Source organism: Arachis ipaensis, chromosome B5, assembly GCF_059453495.1.
Source record: "Arachis ipaensis isolate K30076 ecotype BB chromosome B5, ASM5945349v1, whole genome shotgun sequence".
In the NCBI taxonomy this organism is placed as follows: domain Eukaryota; kingdom Viridiplantae; phylum Streptophyta; class Magnoliopsida; order Fabales; family Fabaceae; genus Arachis; species Arachis ipaensis.
Genome location: NC_142440.1, coordinates 150279363 through 150305079, shown reverse-complemented (window position 1 = coordinate 150305079; position 25717 = coordinate 150279363). Strand labels below are relative to the sequence as shown.

Genomic DNA, 25717 nt, shown 5'->3' with positions numbered 1-25717 from the left:
AGCTTCAATTGTTCCAGCTAGCTATATGACATCTCTTCAAGATGTCAAGTTAGGATTTCATTGAACCCTAAATTTTCTTTAAGAAATGGTCAAAAGTTTTCAGTTCCCATCAACATTATTTATCAACAAAAACATATATATGTGTCCATTAAATGTCTCTATTCATATAAAAGTGCTTTCAAGAGGTTGAGGCCAAGTACTTCTCAAACTTTTGTTTTCAATTATTTTTCCAATCAAACAACTTTATGTTAACTCACATATTGAATCTGTTTTTTTTTTTTTTTTTGGGAGACACTGTTATATAAATTCTAAACTTGACATCAAATAAAGTTTTTCACCTCTTTATTTCAGTTCTCAACTTTTGTTTTCAAGAAGATTAAAACAAAATAAAGAAAGAAGATATATAACAAAAGTGAATGTCTAAATGGATTGAATTAAATGTTATAAATAGAATTTTCCTTTTTTTTTTTCTCTTCCTCTTTTGAAGTCTAAACTTATTATATTAGTTTTGATTCACATAACAAGTGTCTTTTTTTTTTTTGTTTAAATAAATTATTATTGGCATGGGCTCTATACAACGTAACATTGCTTGTGAGTTAGAATTCTTTGGTGGGTAAGAGATGCTGAAAACTTGAGGGAACACAAAGCCACCAAATTAAGACTAATTAGTAATAATCACTCAATTAGTCCTATTCAATTCGAGACATTTCCATAAACATGTGACCCGATTGATGAGTATATATCTAGACTCTAATTGATTCAGAATTTGAAGATTCGGATAAGAATAATTATTGAACTATATATTTATATTGAGTGATGGAAAAAGAAGAACATATGGGATATATATCGGTAAGTACAGAAGTGGGTATGACCTGCTATTTATATATTATTTAATTAATTAGTTTATATGAAAATAGTTTCCTTCTATCATAATCTTCAAAATTTTGTTTTGACAAAATGGTGAAGCCATTTAAGCTACTTATTCTTGGCATGGAAAGGGAACAATAATAATGCAAGTTGTATAGCATAAGAAAGAATATAAAAATTCCAACATTTTGGCAGGAATTGAAAGAGCTTATACATTATTGGAGGCTACCATTATTTTCGAATAGGATATACATCGTATACATACACTTGAAATCTATGTATTATATGATATCTAACAAACTATTGTATTTTCATCTTATATCTTCATTTTTTCGTGTTTATTTTAAAAATTTTATAACAAAAAAAAAGAAAAAATTATAAAAACAATAGAATTTTATTAATCTCCAACATTTATTTACACAGATCTGTGAATTAATTACTAAACTAACTCACGTTGGTTAGACAAAAAAAAACACTCAAGGTGATTAGTCTCCTAAGAAACCATTACAATTTAGATTCTTTAAGTCTACTAGGCCCATCATTGTGTGAACCAATAATTTTGGGCTAAGAAAAACAATGACCTACTTAAAGTCCACCAACTTATACCGAAAAAACAAAATCATGTCCACCAACAAGTATTTTTTGTTCATATGTGAAGTGGACCGTTTTACCCATTTTTTATGACCTACAAGTATTTATTGTTTTAGCTTTACCAACTCATGAGAGATGGACAGGTCAAGTAGTACGTACTTTGGGGCAAGGGATTTGTAGATCCTTTTAGTTTGGAGCAACTGAAATTCCGTTTTGAAAAGTTAGAAAAGAAAAAAAGAGAGATTACAAAAAATAAAAATAAAAAAATAGAGTCATCATTGTATATTTTATTATTTTTCCCCTGGTGGAGGGATTTTCTCTCTCGCTTGGAGAGTAATTAAGAACTTTAGGTTCTTCATGAGGGAGGTTCTTCCCTTTCCTATCTCCAACTCATATTATTGAAAACATCTCCTTGAACATAACATCATTCAACTCTGAGCTTCTCACATTCTTGAAAACTTCTAACTCAACAAACACCATTTTCCCTATTTCAAGTGCTCCTTAACCAGAAGCTGACCCCATTCCATACTTACCTTAAAACATTGTATTCCCCTCATCTAACCACTCTCAACCTTTTAACCATCTTTATCAAGACCTTCCATACCTTAACTTACCCAACCGTTTTTTCTTCTTTATGCTCCCACAGTTTATCCCCTCCAAATCTCTTCACCAAATAGGCTATCTCATCTTTTGATCTCCTCTCTCAAACCTGAAACATGGCCAACATGGGATTAGATCCTATTGAAGGCAAGACCATATATATGAATCCCAACCCAAGCCCAGGATATAAACATGATTGCTACAACATAGTAGGTAAAATCATGTCAGAAAAAGAAGTCAAATTCAAAATGATCAAGAACTCCATCCTAAGAATGTGAGGTAACCCAAAAGATGTCTCTATTTCAAAAGTTGCAAGAAACACTGTCCTAATCAGCTTCAAAGACAGTCAAAAAGAAACGAAATCTGGGTATTCATAGATGTTACCAGCCTCTCCACACCGGCTTCTACTTGGGCAGAGGTGAGCTTCAGGATTGCTATTGCTTTAACTGCGGTATCATCGGTCACGAGAAAAAGAACTGCAAAAATTTTAAAGCCATCCAAACTGCGGTATGATGTAGGTTTAGGAACAAAAATTTTAAAGCCATCCAAACTGCGGTATGATGTAGGTTTAGGAACAACCGGAGCCAAACCGCTAACCATGGAAGGAGGACAGGAGAAAGATGAAGAAAATTGAAACGAGACGAGGCGCGTGGGAACCAAGCGAAAGAGAGGGAGAGTTGTGACAACCACAGCTCAGAGGACAATAGCAAAACCCGCTGGATACAATTATACAAAGAATTTCTGAAATGGAAGTGACATCCAGAAAATTGAAAATACAAGAAGCACGAGATTTAGGTGGCGATAAGAAAGAAACAAAATAGAATGCAAATCCATTGTTACAAGTTAAACCCCCTCGAGACAGCAATCACAACATCATCAATCACATTGGAGCTATTATCCTTAGAGTATGTGTGGTTGAGTGAATATTAGAATATTTAGATGGGAATATTTTATTCTCATATTTGTTTCAAAGTTTAAAAATATATTCTCAAATAAATTTTATTTTTTGGAATCAAAATATCACCAATTTCATTTCCATCTCCCTCTGGTTATCTTTAATTCCAATGAGAATGAAATGTGTATAACAAAATAAAAAGATCAAAATACCATTGCTAATTTAACTCTTTTCCTCTTTTTTCAGATTTTTTTCCTCAACTCATTTCATAAAAAAAGCAAACCTTAGCAGAGTCCTTCCTCCATAAAAACCAAATCCTAGCGAGATTTTTTCTACAAATTCATGGAGGCCGCTTCGCCACCGATTTGCATGACCACCACGCTCCTTGTTTGCGTTCGTGTTCATCATCACAGCTCACCTCGATTCACTGCGACTGCATCTTCGCGACTCTGTTCGGATCCTTCGCGTTGTGTGGTAATGTCTGGCCTCTCTCCATTTGAGCTCGGTTGCTCTCCCCAGCTCGAGTTGTGCTTTCTGTTCGTGTCGTCTCCCTCCTCACGTCTCCGCAATAACCATCAAAGCACAGAATCTTTTTCAAGCACAAAATCTTCTTCAGGTAAGGATTTTAAACTGTTAGCGATTTCTGTTAAAACGTGTGGTTTGACATTGTTTATATTTGGATTTTTATTTTTATTTTTTTTACTGAACTCTCTCTATTTCTACTAGAATATGACATGCTAAATTGAATATGGCATATATATTTGTACATGTTATGGTGGATTGAATCAAAGGTTATAAAACAGAATTGTGTTTTTTTTACTGATTCTATTTTCAGTTACATGAAATTGATAGACATATATTCTGCTGATTCTATTTTTTTCTGTTTCAGGAATAATTATTGTATACTGTAATGATTTCAGTGATATTACATAAGTGAACCAAATTTGACAATTTAGGACTATGAAAGAACACTTATTTATTCACTTTCGCTAAGCGAGACAAATTTGTTAGTAGTTCATGTGTATAAATCATGTCCAAGCTTACTGGAAAGACGAATCAATTTTACTTATTCATTTTTTCAATTTTCACTTTTGTTTCAATTGATTATGTGAGATCATTTCAAATTTTCAACACATGGATATCAGAATATGTACCATATGAATCTCACCCACGTATTCATATTCTTTTGGTTTTAGTGATTATCTTAGTTGTTGGATTATGTAGAATCTTGGATGGTTGATATGATTTAAGTTATTGTCATCTGCTTGTTATAGATAATAATTTAAGAATTTCTCTCCCAATATTGATAATTAGTGTGACTGTTTTACTTTCTGCTGATTTGAGGAATGATCTATGCTTTTTTTTGCTGCTATTAATTTACATCTACATTGGGATGTACTTTTATCATAGTTTTCTTATATTAGATATAAAGTATGCTTTTTCCAAAGTGCTTATTAGTTATTAATTTGTAAATGAAAAATTATTCTGCTTATTAATCTATAGAGAATGGAAGAGAATTCTCGACCTAATTCAAAGCAAACTAAGTATCAATGGATGCCACACGAAAATGCAAAACTAGTTGAGTATTTGGTGGAGCTTGCAACTACTTCGTGAAAGTGTGACAATGGCACGTTCAAATCCGATTATAAAAAACATTTGGAAAAAAGAAAAAATGTTTCATGAAAAGATCCCTCAATGTGATCTTAAGGTATAATTTTTTAACATAATACTTGCTTTTTTCGTTTATAATTATATAGTTTGTTAATTTACAATATAAAAATGCCTTTTTGGATGAATTGAATTTAGTCTTAGTAGTAATAACTCTAAATTGTTATGCTATTTATAGGCTAATCCACACATTGAATCAAGGGTGAAATTGCTTAAAAGACAATATTTTGCAATAGTTGAGATAGATGGGCACAGGAATGGATTTGGTTGGAACGACAAAGATAAAATGATTGTAGTGGGACGACAAATTTTCAATGAATGGAAGAGTGTAAATTCTAAACAACTTTCTTAATTCAATTTTATTTATCTTAGCTTTTTAATATTTATTACTTACTTTTTTTTTTTTAATTTCAATTCCATCCTAATGCTAATGGCCTCTACAATAAACCATTTTCACATTTTGAAGAGTTGGGAACAGCATTTGGTAGAGATAGGGCTCAAGTAGGCAATGCAGAAAATGTAACTCAAGCAGTTGCTACTATAGAGGCTAAGCACCAAGCAAACTTGAATGATCGACAAGTGAATGAAAACACCCAAGCAAATTTGGAAGAGACTGAAATTGAATATGAAACTGATTTGTAAGCAATTGACTCGAGTTCATGTAGATAAATTCACTTATTATTGATCTTATTATTGTGTACTTCCTTAAATTTTGGAGTGATTTTTCATTAGTTCAATAGTTACTGTTTGTTTTTTTATTCTTCGTTAGTTTAATAGTTACTGTTTTCTTGGTTCTTGATTCACTTATTCATATACTATTCTTTACTTATAGCACAATTTTTTATTTTAACGTTGTCCCCTTCACTCAAGCCTAAGGTTTTAAATATAGGGTGTTACACAATTTCATTGATTGAAGAAAAAAAAAAAAAGATTAGTTAGAGATATTAAAGGTGTTTCTACTTTATAGCAAATTCATTTGAAATGGTAGGAACACCTTTCATATCTCTATTTGATTTTTTTTTCAATCAATAAAATTATGTTACACCCTATCTTTAAAACTTTAGGCTCGAGTGAGTGAGGGCAACTTTAAAATAAAAAATTGCTCTGTAAGGGAAGAATAATATATGAATATGTGACTCAAGAATCAAGAATATATTGAACTAATGAAATTCAAGAAAGTACACAATAGTAGAGTCAACAATAAGTGAATTTATATACATAAACTAGAGTCAATTGTTTAGAATTAGCTTCATATTTAATTTTAGTCTCTTCCAAATTTGATTGGATATTTTTATTCACTTGCCTCACTCAAGTTTGCTTTGCGCTCAGCCTCCATAGTAGCAACTGCTTGAGTTACATTTTCTACATTGCTTCTTGAGCCCTATCTCTACCAAATGCTATTTCTAACTCTTCAAAATGTGAAAATGGTTTATTGTAGAGGCCATTAACATTAGGATGGGACTGAAATTAAAAGAAAAATAAGCAATAAATATTAAAAAGTTAAGATAAATAAAATTGAATTAAGAAAAGTTGTCTAGAATTTATGCTCTTCTATTCATTAAAAATTTGTCGCTTCATTACAATCATTTTATCTTTATCGTTTCAACCAAATCCACTCCCAGCCGTGCCCATCATCTCAATTATTGCAAAATATTATCTCTTAAGCAATTTCACCCTTATCCAATGTGTGGATTAGCCTAAACATAGCATAACAATTTAGAATTATTACTTCTAAGACTAAATTCAATAAACCGAATTTTCATACAATGGCCCCACAATTCATCCAAAAAGGCATTTTTCTATTGTAAATTAACAAACTATACAATTATAACACAACTATACAATTATAAATGAAAAAAACAAGTATTATGTTAAAAAATTGTACGTTAAGATCACATCATTTTTTTTCAAATATTTTCCATAACCGAATTTGAATGTACTATTGTCACACCTTCAATAAGTAGTTGCAAACTCCACCAAATACTCAACTAGTTTTGCATGGCGTCTATTGACGCTTAGTTTGCTTTAAATTAGGTCAAGAATTTTCTTCCATTCTTCATAGATTAATAAGCAGAAAATAACACAAATAAAACAATTTTTCATTTACAAATTAATAACTAATAAGCACTTTGGAAAAAGCATACATTATATCTAATATAAGAAAAAATATGATAAAAGCACATCCTGATATCCAAGCAAATGACAATATTTGAAGTATAGACTATTCCTCAAATCAGCATAAAGTAAAACAGTTACACTAATTGTCAATATTTGAAGAGAAATTTTTAAAGCTGCAAGATTTTATATAATCCAACAACTAAGATAATCACTAAAATCAAAAGAATATGAACACGTGGGTGAGATTTATACAGATACATATACTGATATCCATGTATTAAAAATTTGAAATGATCTCACATAATCAATTCAAACAAAAGTGAAAATTGAACTATGAATAAGTAAAGCTCAATCGATTCACCTTTTCAGAAAAAACGAAGCTTGGACATAACTTATACACATGAACTACCAACAAACATTTCTCTCTTAGCAACCGTGAATAAATAATTGTTCTTTCGCAGCCCTAAATTGTCAAATTTAGTTCACCTATGTAATGTCACTAGACTCATTACAGTATGCAATAATTATTCTGAGGGTAGGGCAAAAAATTGGAAAAAAAAGTATTCAAAGGACAAATATATGTCTTAAAATCTCAGGAGAAAAAAAAAACAGAATCAGCAGAATATATGCCTATCAATTTCATGTGATTGAAAACAGAATCAGTAGAAAAAAAATACAATTCTATTTTATAATCTCAACATTCAACCTTTGATTCAATCTACCATAGCCTTTGTATTATATATACATTGATCAAAAGGTGAAACACAACTCTGTTTTATAACCTTAGCATTCAACCTTTGATTCAATCCACCATAATATGTACAAATATATATGTCATATTCAATTTAGCATGTCATATTCGGGCAGAAACAGAGTTCAGAAAAAAAATAAATAACAAATAAAAATAAAAATCCAAACATAAACAATGTCAAACCACAAGTTCTAGCAGAAAGTCATACAGCGCTAACAATGTAAAATCCTTACCTCAAGAAGAAGATTCTATGCTTGAAAAAAATTCTATGCTTTGATGGTTATTGTTGAGACGCGAGGAGAGAGGCGAGGGAGACGACACGAACAGGAAGCACAACTCGAGCAAATGCGGAGGCGACGGAGGAGAGAGGACAGACGTGACCACACAACGCAAAGGATCCGAATAGAGTCATGACGATGGTGGTGCGAAAATACAGTCGCAGTGAACCGAGGTGAGATGTGATGACGAACACAAATGCAAACAAGGAGCACGGTGGTCATGCAAATCCAAATCGGCGGCAAAGCGGCGCCGACGGAGCCTCCATGAATTTGGGAAAAAAACTTGCTAGGGTTTGGTTTTCATGGAGGAAGGACTCCGCTAGGGTTTGGTTTTTTGATGAAATGAGTTGGGAAAAATCTGAAAAAAGAGAAAAAAAAGTTAAATTAGTAAAGGTATTTTAGTCTTTTTACTTTGTTATACACATTCTATTTCCATTGGAATTAAAGATAACCAAGAGGGAAATGGAAATGAAATTGGTGATATTTTGATTCCAGAGAATAAAATTTATCTGAGAATATATTTTTAAACTTTAAAACAAACATAGAAATAAAATATTCCCATCTAAATATTTCTGAAAATACTCTAATATTCCCTTAACCACACACACCCTAAACAAAGTCAATGCCAAAACCACAGGGAAAAAAGATGGGGCACAAATTCAACATGAGCAATATACAGGAGAATGTATAGCTGAACCATCAAAGTGGACAGGGCCCAATCCAACACAAAAAGGAAAATTCAACATAGAAAACCAAACCCAAATAGCAAGTAACAATGAGATGAATATGGACCTACAAAATAACCAAACCTCTCCCCAAAATGTCTCAAACAAAGAAAAGGCCCCAAAGACTATCATCTCCCCCTTTCCAAGGTACGCACCGAATGGAAAAAAGAAGACAATGAGAAAATTATAGTACAAGAGGCCGTGCCATAAGAATTTTTCGATCAAAATGGGAGATAAGAGGGAAAGAAGCAATGAAGTACTCTCCGAACAACAAGGAAAGCAAATTCACAAAACAGAGAAAGGAGAAACCTACTTTGTAGAGCCAGCATCGGATAATGAAGAGAAAGACTCAGAGGCCAACAACCAAAAGAGCAGGGGCATGGCAAGATGGGAGGAAGTGCTTAGCAGAGGCTTCAAAAAAAATCTGAAGATAAAAAGAAAGAGAGACAACACTATCCCCATGAGATTAACTGAACAGAGTTGGGAAGAAGACCAACAATCAAGAGTTAACAAGAAAAGCAAGGCAGGAAATGACCAAGGGAGAAGCAACAGAGATACTGCTGACCAAGGAGCGCCATCTATGGCCGAAGAGGCGGGTCTTATGATGCCCCCAACTCAGCCATGATCATTCTCAGTTGGAACTGTTGTGGAGTGGCGGCTTTTGTGACAGTTTTTGAGTTAAAAGATCTGTGCAAACAGTACAAGCCGGTCATTATCTATCTTATGGAAACTAAAGCCAAAGAAGAAAAGACTAGGAAGTTAGCTAGGAGTTTACATTTCAAGAATGCATTTTGTGTAGAGCCCAGGGCTTATCCGAAGGGCTATGTGACTTGAGGAATGAAAAAGTGGATGTTTCAGTTTATTCTTGGTGCCATAATTTTAATGCTAACCAACCATGAAAGTGTTGTTTTACTTATGGCAATCCCATTTTTCAGCAACGGAGGAAAACTTGGAAGCTGCTGGCCAAAGCCAGTGACTTGGCAGATGACCCATGTTGCTTTATTGGTGATTTCAATGATATCTTAAATCAGGAGGAGAAAACCGGCAACCACCCCAAGACCAAAAACCAAATTGAAAAGTTCAGAGAGCTAGTTAATAAGAGGGAGCTCATGGATATTGACCTTAAGGGGAGTAAATTCACATGGTTTAGCAATCCAAGAGACAATATTGTCACCCGAGAAAGAATCAACAGAGCATTAGTGAATTGGGGTTGGAGAAAAATGTTTGAACATGTCACACTCATAGCTACACCAGCTATTTCATCTGACCACTAGCCCCTCCTTCTCAACACTAAACCAGAGCAGAGAAGACCTAGAATGTTCAGATATGAATCATATTGGGATGACAGGAAAGACTGTTGGTACGTGAGCATCTTTCTTATCTTTTCTTAGTAATTTGCATGTGGATTTCTATATTATTCTGAGATTTAGGTGTTTTAAGCCACCATGAATGCTACTTTGAGTTGTTTTGCAATTTGATTCATTACAGGTGGCATTTGGGCGAGTTTGGCAAAGTGCAAAGAGAATTCGTGGATGCTGTCAACCTTGACCTCTTCACACTCCAACGAGTATAACTTGAGCTATAAAGGTCCAAATGACGCGGTTCCAGCGGCACTAGAAAGCTGAGCTTTCCAACGATATATAATAGTTTATACTTACTCGCTGGATTTGGAGCAGAAGGTGGCGCCAAACGCCACGTCACGGCGTTTGGCGCCATGTCGAACGCCATACATCACAAGTCCTCAAGCCAAACGCCTAGATTACCAAGTATGGCGCCACACCTACTCCTCAAGTTGGACGTCACTCTCTCTAAGCCAAACGCCATGCACTCAAGTGATGCTCAAGTCAGGCACCACTTCTTCCGAGTATGGCGCCACCAACTGCACCCAGGATGGTCCCCACGTGTATTTACATTATATTTTAATTTATTTTTTATTAGAAAAGGATATTAATTAGGTTTCTGAATTTAATTTTCAAAACAATTAGGTTAGATATAAAAGGAGAAAAGATTAACCCTTCGGGCTTCTCTCTTTCTTCTCTCCTCTGCTCTTCTTCTCCTATTCCGCACTTGACACTTTTCTCTGTTAGGGTTTTTCACACCATGAGCAACTAATCCACCATTATTAAGGTTAGGAGCTCTATTTATTTGGATGGATTAATAACTATTGTTTCCTACTTTTGATTTATGCATTGATTTTACATTCAAGAATCAGTTTCGTTCTTCATCCTAAGAATTAGAGTATATTGGAAAATAACTCTTTTCTAACTTGAATTCTTGTTGACTCTTGGAAAAGTTATCTCACCTGAATAACAGCTTGAAATTGAATTCTCATAACTCTCTAATTATCTGGATTTAATGTGATATGTGACATATAATCATATGACATATAATCATATCATCTCTGGATCTTTAGGGTTTTATGTGGCTTATAAACTAGGATTTGAACCTAAACCCTCTAATTAGATTAAGTGACCAAGGAATTGGCGGTTGATTAAGTTAGAGAAGGATTAAATTACCAAGCAATTGAAATCTAATCACTTAAAGTTTGCTGTGAATTGAATCTTTGCATAATCAAAGTGGTTAGTAAGAATTGTTAATCCTGAAATCTGAACATCTCTAAAACCTCAACTGTTTTCTCACATTATTTCTCACAACCAATTTACTGTTTGCTTTCTTAAACTTTCTGATTTACTGTTTAATACAATTTGAATTCAAAACACTCTTTTCTGCTTGTCTGATTAAGTGAATCACTCAACTATTATTGCTTGGTCCATCAATCCTTGTGGGATCGACCCTCACTCACCTGAGGTATTACTTGATACGACCCGATGCACTTGTCGGTTAGTTTGTGGTTTTCAAAATCCACACCAACTACAAAGAGGTTATTAGGAAAGGTTGGCAAAATGGAATCAGGTCGGGAAAAGAATGGGAGACACTAATCAACAAAACTAAAAGGTGTATAACTGACCTAAAAGAATGGAATAGAAGAAATTTCAAAAGGGCATACAAAGAAATCTCAAGATGGAAACTAAAAGTTCAGCACTTCCAAAATTCTCCACACACAACTCACCAACAAAATCAGATCAAGGAAGCCAAACAGAAGATAAAAGAGCTTTGGAATCAGGATGAGAAATTTTGGGGACAAAGGGCTAGAATTAGATGGCTTAAGGTAGGTGATAGCAACACTGTGTTTTTTCATGTGTCAACTATCCAAAGGAGGGACACCACATTGACAGGTTGAAGGATACAAGAGGTAATTGGGTTCAAAACCAAACTGATATCCTAAGGAAGATCGAAGAGTACAACAAGGAGCTGTACAAAACCAGAGGCAAGGTTAATTTAACAGAATGCATCAAAGTCATCCCTAATAGAGTGACCGAAGAGATGAACAGGAATCTCCTCCAAGAGCTCACAATGGAGGAAGTAAAAGATGTGGCATTGAGCATGGAGGAGAATCGAGCACTAGGGTCGGATGGCTTAGGAGGCCAATTTTGCCAAAAACACTGGGACACCATCAAAGAAGATATATGCTCTGTGGTCAAGCATTTCTTTCAGGTTGGTACAATACCCAAGGAAGTCAATGAAACTCAAGTGGTTCTAGTGCCAGAAACCAAACAAGCAGAATCATTGAGCCAATTGAGAGCTATAAGCTGTTGTAACTTTATTTATAAGATCATCTGCAAGGTCATGGTGGCTAGTCTTAGGAATATCATGAACAAGCTCATCTCTCCAACTCAGAGCGCCTTTCTTAGAGGAAGAATGATACAAGACAACATCATAATAGTTCAGGAGGCCTTCCATAAAATAACCAAAAAAGGGAAAGGAAGTTTTCAAGATCTTACTATCAGACTGGACATGAACAAAGCATATGATAGAATGGAGTGAGATTACATAGAGGAGGTACTTAGAGCTTTTGGCTTCCACCAAAAGTGGATCAAGCTGACGATAGAATGCATCAGAAGTGTGAGCTACAAGTTCAAAATCAATGGAGTCCTCCCAAATGAAATCATCCCGCAAAAAGGACTGAGACAGGGAGACCCTCTATCCCCTTATATCTTCATTATTGCTTCGGAAGTTCTTACTATTCTAATGGACAAAGCTCTTAATAAAAATTTGATTTCGGGAATAAAATTAGCCCCATCAGCCCCCTATTATAACTCATTTACTCTTTGCTGGAGATTGCATTATCTTTTCAGGAGCCAAGAAAAAAGAGATATATCAAATCATTCAAGTATTAAATCGCTACACATCCGCATAAGGACAAGTAATCAATCTGGAGAAATCAGGAATAACCTTTGGCAATCATTTACTATCCAAACCAGAGTCAACATCGAAAAAATTTTGAACTTTCCAACATGGGATAGACCGGGAAAATACTTAGGTTTACTAGCCCAATGGGGTAGATAAAAGAACAAATCCCTGGAGAGGATTGCGAAAAAGGTAGAAGGTAAAATCGAAGGGTGGAAAGAGAGTCTCTTAAACCAAGCCGGAAAAGAGGTCCTCATCAAAGTAGTTATTCAAGCTATCCAAACCTATGCAATGAGCGTCCTCAAATTCCCAAAAAAATTCTGCAAGAAGCTGTGCGCAAAAGTGACTAGATTTTGGTGGAAAAACCATGGAAAAGAAAGAGGAATTCATTGGAAAGCATGGTCTAAATTATGCACTAGCAAAAAAGAAGGAGGCATTGGATTCAAGGAATTTCATCACCAGAACATAGCTCAGTTAACAAAGCAAGCTTGGAGAATCGTCAAAAGCACAGATGCTATTTGGGTTAAAATTCTCAAAGCTATTTATTTTCCCAATTGTGATTTCTGGGAGGTGGAAAAACAAGGAAAAGGCTCTTGGATTGGAACAGTATACTTCGGGGAAGGGAGCTCCTAAAAAATCATGCGAAATGGAGTATAGGTCAGGGTGATAAGATAAACGTCTCGAGAACAATTGGATTCATGGTCTTACTTATCCCTTAAATAAAGAAAATCCCTGCGATTTTAAAGTGGAAGAGCTCCTCACTAGTGCTAGAGAATGAGATGCATCCAAAGTTCAAAGCATATTTTCATCCTACATAGCTGAAAAAATACTTCAAATCCCAGTATGCAGGATTAGAAGTCAAGACAAGCTGATTTGGCCTTTCAGACAGGATGGAGAATATACAGTGAAGACTGGGTACCACATAGCAAAAAAAGAGGAGGAATATGCACAAATAAGCATGTCACCAGGGAGCAATAGGTTGGAGGACTTATGGAAAGGAATTTGGCAGATGAAGGTCCCACAAAAAATAAAAATGTTCTTATGGCGAGCAACTCATGACATCTTACCGGTAAGAACAAATTTAATAAAAAAGAAAGTCACTCACTACAGTCTATGTCCTATTTGTATGCAGGAGGAAGAAACTATTGTACATGCCCTTTTACTTTGTGACTGGACTAGAGCAGTTTGGTTCGGCTCACAAACTCAGTACATACCAACTAGGAAAACAGTGACATCAGTTGCAGTATGGTTACAAGAAGAGCTCAACAAATTAAAAACAGGAGACACAAAAGAAAAGAAAGTGAATTGGAGTAGAATTGGAGTCACTACCTAGACAATAGACAATATGGAAAGCAAGGAATAACAAGCAATTTCAACAAGCAGATCCTAATCGAATATCTACTCTAATACAAGCAAGAATCATTGAGCAAGAAATATATAAATCGTTAGACTCTCACACAAACAGTAACCACAAGCAAAGAGGATCAAGAGTTGTACCAGTAATTTGGAGAGCTCCCCCACAAGGTTGGCTAAAGATCAATGTGAGCGCGGCCTTCTCGATTACTTCCAAAAAAGGGGGCTGCAGTGGTAGTCATTAGAGACAGTAATGGGAGGATAAGAGGTGGAACATCTGCAACCTTTCACGCAAACTCCAGCCTGGCAGCAGAAGCATGGGCAATCAGGGAAGCAACAATCTTAGCAGCTAATCTTAACATGGAAAGAGTGACCATAGAGTCCGAATGCCTACCTTTGGTGGAAGCCCTCAAGTCTAGAAGAGCCATCTGGTAAATAGACCCCTTCCTGCAAGACATCAGAAACCAATTGGCTCACATAATTGCCAATCTGAAATTACAAGGTCAAATTAACAACAATTGGATTTTATCTCCAACTAATCAAATTGCAAGTATCTCAAGAAAAGATAGGATGGGCTTACCGCAATCAAGGAACTGAAATGCATATCAGTTATCTTTCTCTGCCTATACCAGATTCTATCATTTGCACAGCAAGCCCATCTCCTTTTCCTTGAGTCGTTTTGCCCTAACTCTTCAAATTGGTAAGTTGTTGGTTTCCTCCCTCAGTCTCATCCGTGGGGCAGCATCTCCGCTCATCAAGAGTGTCACGCGGAATCGGTGTCCCTATTATCTCATCCATCCGCCGCTGACCTGCAAGTAGTCATCTTCTTTGGGTTTAGCATCGAACAGCAGGAAGAATTTGTGGAGAGAGGATCCGCACCAGAGAACGGCTGGACGGAGAGCATCTAGAGCAGCTAAATTTACCATCCAATTCTGGTGCTTTTTGCTGCGTATCCATAATCAATGCCGGCGATAATGATTTGTTGATGGTGGTGTTTAGGATTTGGTGTCGCTGAAGTGAAGAGAGGGAAGAGGTGGGTCTTTCTGTTTTGAATGTAGGATTTGGGTCAGGGTGCCTTTCGGACGGGTCGGATCTTCCCGACCTTACTGACGTCCGAAATAAAAAAAGGTTAGAAAAAGTCTTTTTCTTTTTTTTTTTAATTAAAAATAGGAGACTTTAACTCGCAACATCTTAATTGAATATGGAGAGATTATGTCATTTAAGGTATAACTCATTAGCGGTTAGAAAAAGTCATTATTTATATATTTTTGTTAAATTTGATTAAGCAAATACGGTTTTGTTTTGTTATTTCAATTTTAGTCTATTTTGCTATGGGAGAAAAATGTAACAAAAACAAAAACAAAAAAAAAAAGTGAATAATAATAATAATAGTATATGTAGGATATTCTATGTCGATGATTCATCAAATCTTCAACTTCTTTAATACACACGGAATTGTTATTTATTTTTGTGTTCTTTTTTCCTGTTTATTGAACATAGTTTTAATATAAATTAATCTATTTTTATTTTTTCGAATAATAATTTTATTCCAATGGCGCAATTAGGTTGAACTTCCAATGGCTATGATAACAACAACTTGCCTTCAAACCCATTACTAGTATTTTCTTAATCCAAAGTGCTTGTAATAATTAGTTGAAAGCGTAAATTTTTCTCATTGGCCTCGGATCAATGCAACTATATCTTCTAAGTACCTCAAAAGATTGAATACAATTAAATGTGTAAACTTGGATCTTTTAGAAACAAATCTTTCATGCAATGAATAATGGTAACCACCATTTTTTTTCTTTCCTGTTACATGGTAATTATTAAGTTTGAATCTAGGACTTATGCATGCAATCCAAATTTCTTTATTTCTTAGCACTAGACCAACTCTAAGGTAGCGTTTGTTTTGAGGTATTGAAATAGAGACTCAGACTCAGTATCGTGCTTGTTAGTTCAGAGACTGGTACTAAAATTTCTGTCTCTGTCTCTAAAATTTCAGTATTTCAGTACCTCCAAAAAGTAGGAACACAGGGGACTGAAATTTTTAGAGATGGAGACTGAAATTTTAATAACATTTTATACCTAAAATACTTTCATTTCAATTAATTAATTCCAATTTTACCCTTTGTGCAAATTAAATTAGAGTTTCATTCTTGTTTCAATTCCTGTCTCCCATTTTGTACCAAACAGAATACTGAGATTTATTTCAATCCCTGTCTCTTAGTCTCTGTCTCTCAGTCTTTCCGTCTCTGTCTCTCCACCAAACGCTACCTAATAGCTTTGGTAACCAGTAACCACACATTCTCATTAAACAATATAACCAAAGTAGAGAAAATCGAAATGTTATGTAAAGTCAAAAGTATAAATAAATTATATACGTAAAACACATATAACCAAGAGAAAACAGTGTCCTCATCAATCTCTTTTTCCTAGCAATAATGAGGCTATGAATTAAAGAGATTAACCGAATTTTATCTAGGTGAATATTGCCACTTTCAAATTTCAATTGATAAAATTGTTATAAAATGTACTTTGTAATAAGAGTAAAACCTCTTAAATATATGATATATTATATATACCCTACGAGCAACATAATACACTTGTTGGGGGCCAAGAAAACGATGTGTACCAACCATGAGAGATATTGATTAATGTTGAGAGTGACAGAGGAACATCACACTATATCACAAAGATTCCCCACTTTCATTCCCACTACGTAATTTCCTCTTGGTGCTGCAAGATAGAACAGGGAATAGAGATAAAAATCACAGCTTAGATTTGCAACAACCTTCATTGTTTTGTGGCACAAAAACAGGGAAAAGAAAGTTGAATTAGCTTTCAATTTTAGTAACGGCCTTCCCATAAATGCATCTTAGTTTGGTAAGAAGTGCATAGATTCTGTTGGTTTCAACTTCAATGTTACTTTTACTGACACGAGGGTTTCACTTGGATTAACAAACAAAACATACTTTATTTATCAACAAAACATGTATTTACTTCAAGGACAAGTAAACTGTGTTTGAAATCTATGTACACGGGGACAGGACTACAAACATGTTCCTATAATATCTTCACACACAACATTGGAGAAATATTTCCCTCCTTTTCTTTCTTCCTATTCTTTCATGTTCTAACACTGGAAATGATCAGAAATTATTTATTTCCATGATCATGTCATTATGAACCATACCTCTTTGTACAGGCCCCTGCTTGAAGGGAAAAAGTTTAGATCAAGTGCTTCAGTTGCTGGTGGTGCTGCCCTCTAACTAAAACATAACAAGTAATCTATTTGAAAGCAAGGGATTAAAGTAGGGGTTGAAGTGGTTAAGAGAAAAACAAAAAACAATTCACTCCTTTGGTTTTTATTGGAGATGAGCACCACAAGCATACAAAGAACTTCATCTAAGTTTCATTCCCCTAGCTTGCAATGTTCATCTCAAGCTAGCTTTAGCAAGCAAGTGCCTCGGATACTGGCAGCCGCCGGGATGTTGGTACACTGCTACCCGAAACTTTCAACGATGTAAACAGGCAAGACAATCTTGCTATCATGGGCATGGTCTTTTTCGTGACTTTAGGTACAATGGCCAGTTCCATACCAGCATGGCATGTGCTATGGTAGCCTTCAAGATCGTCTTTGGTTATAAGAACTGCATCTGCAGAGGGAGAGTAGGGCAAAGAAGAAGCTCTATGCTTGCTATACTTTTGCACAGCCTGCATATCATGATCAACAAGCAAGAATATGTAAAACTAAAAGGGTACAATCATAGAGAAAAAAAACTCGATATTTACACCATACCTTCCATTGAGACGGTGCCAATAGCACTCTAGGCCTCCGAGATCGCACATATTCCATTGCAGCAGCAGGTGTCATGTGCTTGTATTCAACCTATAAAATATGAGGAAACTTATCAGTATCAAAAGCTTTAACTAATGCCCCGGGCAAACATAACTACTAGTCTTTAGGACCAAACATTACCAAATAACAAAGAACAATTGTTGTACTCCTCCCTCGCCCAGCTTTACAGTGAACATAAGTAGTTCTTCCACTACTTGCATTCTCTGTATATGTATATAAAAAAAGAAGATAGTATTAAACCCCAAAACAGGAAAACTGCATCGGGCAAAACATATTTCTATAGGTAGATAGGTACATTTACCCCCTCCCCCCTCCCCTTCTGAAACTTAAATAAATCACTCACGATGAATGAATTGAACAGCCTTGCTTATATCCCCAAATGACGGGGCAAAGAGATAATCCCTTGTAGGAATTACCAGATGATCAATCCCATAAGTCTGAAACAAATAAAAATATGAACCAAGAATATTAACAACCATTAAGAGTAGAACAGATCCACCAATTTATACACACAACCCGGTGAAAGTGAGAAATCACTTACATGATATAACTTAGAAGGCACCAAAGTTTCATAAGGCTCATTTAGAGTAATTACACCACCCACACCGAGTTTCTTCAAGTGTGGAACATCTTTTGGGAATGGAACAGCGCCCAGTAACACAAACTGCAGGGGGAAAAAATCAATAGAACAGCAACTATAAGCTAAGTTTAACTACAAAGACAATCAAAATTGAAACCGGAAGCAGCAGCAGCAAACTAGTAGAATTCAGTGATAGGATAGCATCCATGGAAACTAAATGAGATCAATTATGAAACATTGATCATACTCATAACAATCCTCCCATTGCAAAGAATCAAAACATCAAAATCCCATTTTCCCGAGCAACACAAACACAAATTCAAGGCACAAGAAAAAAAAAATCCAAACATAAAAAACCCATTCTCAACCTCAATATTGCAACAATCACAACCAATTTTCCCTTTTCCATAGCAAAAAAAAAAAAGTCAAACATGCTTAAGCCAGAGGGAAAAAAAATTAACAAACTGTAAGAACCACCATAAAAAAAAGGTTGGAGTGAGAGTAAAACCTCATCAACTTCATCCCACCACCTGAACTCAGCTTCAATCTTATTCCGAAGCACATTGTACAAAAGCGTAGGGTAAAACAGGATCCTTGCACCCGCTCCAACCAACGCTCTCTTCGCATCAACCCTCACGATCTGCCTCTCGTGATTCCCTCTTTCATCCATAACACACTCCCCATCCTCCAATTCCTCAATCTTCATCACCAGGCACAGCGAATTCACGAAACCCTAAAATAAAAACGAAGAAATATATTATAAAAAAAAAAAAAACAACAACAATCGGTTAAAACAGAAACTTGTAGAAACTTACAAAATGTGCGAAAACGAGAACTTTCTACTGACTTGGGAATCAAGGAAGATGAAAAACTGAATCTTGAAGCAGAATCAGCTAGGGGGAAAAACGGATCGGAGAAATGGGAATTACGGTTTTTTGAGGTGCGAAATTAAAAATTAGAAACTGAATCTAAAAAGTTTTGATGGATTCTAAACGGAAGAGTTAGAGTAACGAGGGGTTTGGAAGAGAGTATGAAAGAGCATGGTTTTGCAGAGAAGAACCAAAACGAGAGAGATGCTATAATAAATGGAATTGAATGTTGTGAGAACGCTACAAGAACCAATAAAATGTTGAATATGAATGAATATATTTAACACAAATATTATCTTTTTTCAAAATAATATTTATTATAGATTTTTGTTATAAATAATTAATAAATAAATTTAATTTTTATTTTTAATATCCGGAGAATAATATAATATAAAAATATATATTATCATATCAATAAAAATAATTATTTTTTAAATTTATTAATTAAAAAATTATTTAAACATGTGAATATTGAATCTAGTTAGATAATAATATTTTTAATTATACATGTATTAAAATTAAATTCATAATGAATATATAAAAAATAATAAAAAATTAAATTTTAATAAGATAATAGAGTTTAATTTTGATGCGTAAAAAATTTTATATAATCGTACAACTATATTTATTTTTTTGAATAGCTATTCACTTAAGTTAATATAAAAAAATATTTTTTTTGTAGCTTATTTTTTCCAATATGATATCATATGATTCGATACATGTGTAAAATTATTTTATAGTTTACACTGATAGTGTATTAAAATTAAATTCTCAAACAATATTAGCCAATTTTTATTTTAAATTCTAAAAATATCATTTTTCAAAAAATTTAGAATTTAAAATTTATAATTAAAAATGTAAAATCAAGAATTTATCACTTAAAATTTAAAATTTAAGATAAATAAAATAATTTTAAAAAATTTAATTAATATTTTTTTTATTTTCTAATATTACTCTAAATATATTAAAAATTTAAATTTTTTATATCTTTTATAAAAAAATTAATTAATTAATAATCTTAACTTATTATCTTTGGATTATAATTTATATGTTACATCTAATTTTGGATAACTAAAATTGAATTGTCTGTTTTGCATTATAATGTACGGATACTGACACGGATACGAAACATATAGACACATCAATTTTAAAATCTTATAAGACATGGGACACGATATATATATAAAATATAAAATTATTTTTAATGTCTTCTTTTAACTATATAAAGTATTTAAAATATTTTTTATTTTAATAAATAATAATATATATCGTGCTATCATCCCTATCGTCAAAGGCAAAACCGTGAGGTCTTGTGTGCCAAAGCAGACAATATCGTGCTAGCAAGTGGTCTGAGCTGTTACAGATGGTATCAGAGTCAGAGTCTGGATCGATGTGCCAGCGAGGGCGCTGGGCTCCTTTAGGGGGGTGGATTGTAAGGTTCCACATCGGTTGGAGAGGGGAACGAAGCATGCCTTATAAGGGTGTGGATACCTCTCCCTAACATGACGCGTTTTGACGAGTGAGTGTGGGGGGTTTCAGCTATCATCCCTATCGTCAAAGGCAAAACCGTGAGACCTTGTGTGTCAAAGCGAACAATATCGTGCTAGCGAGTGGTCTGGGCTGTTACAGTTGTCAACCTATCTAAGGAGCTCTATCCCACCGACAACATAGGTATTGTTTTTAGGTTTTTGTTTATTTTATTTTTCTTTTTGGCTCTTGTCTTCTACCTTTTTTTTAAATTAAAAAAATTATGCAGAAAACGCAAAATTTAATCCTAAAAAGAAGTTGCAATGGTTAGGATACTGTATTTTTTGAATGTTAGCTTCCAGAACATTCTTCACATTTGTATCTGTCTCTTTTTCTCTTTCTTAATATGCTACACACTTAAGAGCGTTGGCGATGTTTCTTTCACCTCCACCATAGAGGAAAGAAACACTTTAGTGGAGTTCGTGCTGTTATTAGTGAGGATCTGTTGTTACAAATTTACAATATTGAGTTTAGAGCTAAATACTTTCACCAAGTCAGACTTATTTGAGTATAATTTCAATTCTAAAAAGGGAGAAGAAGTCTATATGATCAAAATATGAATGCCTCTAACGTTTTGTTTACCTCATCCATCTAAAATGGTGATGTTTTTATTTCATTAGACACTAAAGCCTTAAACGATGTCGTCCCTTATATCTAGTATGGCAGTGACTTGCCACATCAGCACTCCAATTTGTTGATTTGTGCCCGAAATGGACTTGAGGGCTTTTATCGAGTCCAGAATTCAATCTCAAGGATAAAAATGATACAATTAAAAAGTTATGAGTAAAATTAGTGTAGGACCAATACGAAGGATCACTTTAAAAATTTAGCCATAATTATTGTCTAGACACTTTTTTTAATGTTAATGAAACTCAAATAATAAACAAAAAAAAATTTGTCCAATAAAAATAATTTTTGAAGCGTATTAAACTATTTTCTAAATTTTTAGGATATACTTTTATCTTTTCTATATTTTTTATATATATTTTTGTCTATCTACTTCTTTTACTCGATTTTTTGTTTCACGATCTTAATTCAAAGAGCAAAAAACGACTCTTTTTGTGGGTGTCTCAAAGTCTCAATTGTAGTTTCAAAAGTAAAATTAAAGATAAAAAGAAAATATGCAAGGTGCTGGAGGTAAAGTAAAATGCAGAAATCAAAAGAGAATGGAAGAAGAAGATGAAGACAAACAAATAAAAATAAATAATTTTGATTAAAAATAGAAAATAAAGTACAAATTTGAGTTCAGACTTTAGAGGAATTACTTAAGATTTCCAGTTTTACTCTGTGATGCTAGGGAGGCTGAGAGCGTTTTTGAGTTTTCAAGTGTTTTCCAAGAAGAACTGAACTTATTATAATGTTTGCCCAAAACTCTATTTATAAACTAATCTAATGTCAACTGACAGTTACTCCTATAATGATCTTGGTCAGTTTTCAAATTTGAATAACCGTCCGCATTTGTTTTCTTGACGACCATTCTGCACCCTACTTTGACGCTCTATGTTGATAACTGCTCCTGCACATAGCATGCCCTATAATCCAGACCTAATTTAAATTTTGCATAAAATTGCTTCTTTGCTAGTGTTAATTAGAAGCTTCTCTTAAAATATATTGAAACTGATTTCATAAATTGATAATAATATTATATTATATTTATTTACTTAAAATAACTCTTTTTTGTAAGTAATAATATTTTTTGTCTAACAAGATGCCTCCAAGATTTCTCATTTGAAAATATGCAATGATTGAAAAGTGAGAAAACTTATTTGTTTGTTGACATTTATCTTATCTTTGACACTGAGAGTCAGTTGACACTTTAGACACATCTACTTGACAAATTGAATGCCTACTAATATTAGACTTAACAGAATTTCTAAGCCTACTGTAAAGCTAGCTTTTACATTATAGTTGAATTGTCAATGGAGTTTATTCTTTTGTACGAAGCTTTTAAGTGTATCAAATGATATCCATTCTAATTTTGGCGTATTAAATGTGTGTCAATTGACCTTTGTTTTAACCTTTGACATTTCAGTTGAGAGTTTTTGATACATACAATTTCATTGTTCTAATTGACACAATTTTTCTAACTTCAGAAGTAACAGAATCTTAACTTCGTGAAGTCATCTCTTTTATATGTTAAGCTCTAGTTGTCAATTAGATTTGATAAAATTTTTAATACTATAAAATCTCCACATTAACATTCTAATAGTTTTGACTCTAAGCACTAATAGATTTAACAAAAATTCTAAGTCAATTAGGCTTTTGTACTTATGAATTACATACCCAAATATGAATATATCAATGAGAGATTATTTTTGTCTAAGATTTTAAACTTGATGTATTTAAAAAATAAAAAATTAAACCATAACAAGGTAAATAAAAGTTAGAACCAAAAGATAAGAAAGAAATAGGAATTTAAAAGATAAGAAAAATGAGAAAATTAATGCAAAGAAGATTAGGATGAATAGAAAAGAGAAAAGATATAGAGAAACAAAGAAAGAAGAGAAAAGAGAAAAAATAAAGATAAGAATAAAAAAAATGAAAACCAATAAAAAAACAAAGAAGATGAGATTTTTTTTGTCTTATTTTTTTGTTTATCAAAATTACCCCTTATTTGCAGAAAAGTCATTTATCTTGTACTTCAAAAATTTCTTTTCGATCATCCTCTATATGGCTTACTTAATGAGATGTTTATGAATATTCAATCTTTCTTTATCATCTCTTTATACTTCTCTTCTTTCTCAGCTTTCAATTGTTCAATTTGTTTAACATTTTAGTAAGTTGAGTCATGTCATGATAGTGTTGATTTACAATCTTCTTCCTAATTCCAAATTCTAATACATTTATAGCTATTTTGACAATTTCAGAGTTTGGAACTGGAGTAAAGCATCTATTTCTCATGTTTTTTAACCTAGCCAAATACTTATCAATTGATTCTCCAACATTGCATTTGATGGAGAATAAATCACCTAAACTAATTCTTAATTCACCACGAAAAAACTGTTTATGAAAATCTTTTTCTAATTGCATCCAAGAGTGAATTGAATTTGGCTTTAGGTTAGAAAACCATATAAAGACATTTCTTGTCAATGAGGAGGGAAAGAATTTTATCTTTAAGTACTCATTTGATGCCACTTCGTTGATTTTGATAGTATAACGAGTAATGTGCTCTACTGACGATTCTTCATCTTTTCTAGAAAATGTAGTTAATGACTTAGGAAACTTCCATCCCTCAGGCAATTTAGTTTGTTGGATAAATTCAAGAAAATGAGACATAAACTGAGGTTGATTTGCAAATCCAACATTAAATCCCAATCTTTTTACAATTTATTCAATCACTTGATTGACATCTTGCCCCCCGATATTGTTTTGTCTAAGTCTTTCCAACATATTATAACCATTCTGACAATGTTTAAACATATGAATATCATAATTAAGAATTGTTCCATCATTTTGGTTGACATTATCGAATCCTAAATCATAGTTGTCATTTTCTTTTAAATTGACCACAGTAGCAATTCTATTAACTTTCCTATTTAACTGTTCAATTCTAATATTTGTGTTTTCTAAGAAAAGACTCAAAACAGTCACCATTTGATGAGTTAACATATTTACTAGATCATGGGGACTTTCATCCATCTGTTGCCTAATATTTGCTAAAGATCCAATGGTTTGACTAGGTTGATTAACAGGCATTGCTCTTGACATGTCAGAAAACACAGACTTGGAATTTTCTATTCTAATAACAGTAGGTGTAGTAGAATTAGATGCGTTGTTATTTCCTGTGTTAATAACATGTGAAAAATTTTGTTGTGACATATGTGAACCTGACACCCAAGAAAGAGGTACATTTGACATGCCATATGGACTCTGGTAAAGAAGATTTTGAAAAGTTGAGTAGAAAGGCATAGGCAATCCTTGTGTCACCATGGGGGACATACTCCAGTGGCAAGCCATAAGACGGCCACCCCACGGTATTTATGTGAGTTGTATTTAACCCTGGATGGGCATGGCCAACACCATCATGTCTCACGACAGCAAGGTAGGCTCTGCGTTCGAAATCACGGGAGAATTTTCTGACTCATTTCTTCTAGTCTCTTCGCTGGAAGTAGAAGAAGATGCTGCAGATGTATTTAACATGTCAACTGACGCTGATTTCTTGGTCTCTGGGAACACAATCTTTTTACTACGTAACCATATACAAATTCAAAACTCCTGATTTTTCTTTTGACAAACTACAATCTATTGACAAGGTCCCACTGGGTGTGCCAATTTGTTTTACTCGATTTTTTGTTTCATGATCTTAATTCAAGGAGCGGAAACGACTCCTTTTGTGGGTGTCTCAAGGTCTCAATTATAGTTTCGAAAGTAAAATTAAAGATAAAAAGAAAACATGCAAAGTGCCGGAAGCAAAGTAAAATGCAGAAATTAAAAGAGAATGGAAGAAAAAGATGAAGACGAACAAATAAAAATAAAGAGCTTTGATTAAAAATAGAAAATAAAGTATACGTTTGAGTTCAGACTTCATAAAAATTATTTAAGATTTTCAGTTTTACTCTGTGATGCTAGGGAGGCTGAGAGTGTTTTTGAGTTTCCAAGTATTTTTCAAGAAGAACTGAACTGATTACAATGTTTGTCCAAAATTCTATTTATAAACTAATCTAATATCAACTGACAGTTACTCATATAATGATTTTCGTCAATTCCGCACTTGTTTTCTTGACGACCGTTCTGCACCCTACTTTGACGCTCTATGTTAATAACTAATAACTGCTCCTACACATAGCA

At 33.7% G+C, this 25717-nt stretch overlaps 1 protein-coding gene and 2 long non-coding RNA genes across 7 annotated transcripts; 1 reads left to right on the top strand and 2 right to left on the bottom strand.

Annotated features, from left to right (window-relative positions):
- Positions 1–1711: 1711 nt before the first annotated feature.
- Positions 1712–15098, bottom strand: LOC110262614 (uncharacterized). 3 transcript variants are annotated; one of them, XR_015883270.1, is made up of 7 exons: positions 14675–15098; positions 14489–14583; positions 14239–14397; positions 9029–9180; positions 8807–8917; positions 3166–8126; positions 1712–2167 (listed from the first exon to the last, which is right to left on the bottom strand). It is a non-coding gene; the product is annotated as an uncharacterized LOC110262614 (long non-coding RNA). The 3 variants fall into 3 exon arrangements; XR_015883269.1 differs by having other exon boundaries at positions 8807–9180; XR_015883268.1 differs by lacking the exons at positions 8807–8917; positions 9029–9180.
- On the top strand, positions 2162–10779 carry LOC107644455 (uncharacterized). Of its 2 annotated transcripts, XR_015883267.1 has the most exons (4): positions 2162–2963; positions 3200–4661; positions 4800–9853; positions 9982–10779. It is a non-coding gene; the product is annotated as an uncharacterized LOC107644455 (long non-coding RNA). The 2 variants fall into 2 exon arrangements; XR_002347485.2 differs by having other exon boundaries at positions 3200–9853.
- Positions 15099–16438: 1340 nt separating the features above from the next.
- Positions 16439–19689, bottom strand: LOC107644454 (phosphatidylglycerophosphate phosphatase PTPMT2). Of its 2 annotated transcripts, XR_015883266.1 has the most exons (8): positions 19349–19656; positions 19042–19266; positions 18495–18617; positions 18297–18390; positions 18074–18156; positions 17894–17983; positions 17288–17808; positions 16439–16830 (listed from the first exon to the last, which is right to left on the bottom strand). XR_015883266.1 is itself a non-coding variant. In XM_016348315.3 (7 exons), exons 2-7 carry the CDS (start codon positions 19237–19239, stop codon positions 17545–17547), a joined length of 852 nt encoding a protein of 283 aa, XP_016203801.1. In that variant the 5' UTR covers positions 19240–19266; positions 19349–19689; the 3' UTR covers positions 17044–17544. The 2 variants fall into 2 exon arrangements, 1 of the variants encoding a protein (XP_016203801.1); XM_016348315.3 differs by lacking the exon at positions 16439–16830 and having other exon boundaries at positions 17044–17808; positions 19349–19689.
- Between the last annotated feature and the right edge of the window lie 6028 nt (positions 19690–25717).

Coding starts and splice junctions, on each gene's coding strand:
- LOC107644454 (XM_016348315.3), bottom strand. CDS start 19,239: ATGAAGATTGAGGAATTGGAGGATGGGGAGTGTGTTATGGATGAAAGA. Junction 18,618..19,041: donor GGTGGGATGAAGTTGATGAG/GTTTTACTCTCA, acceptor TTCCCCCTGCAG/TTTGTGTTACTGGGCGCTGT. Junction 18,157..18,296: donor GGCTGTTCAATTCATTCATC/GTGAGTGATTTA, acceptor ATACATATACAG/AGAATGCAAGTAGTGGAAGA.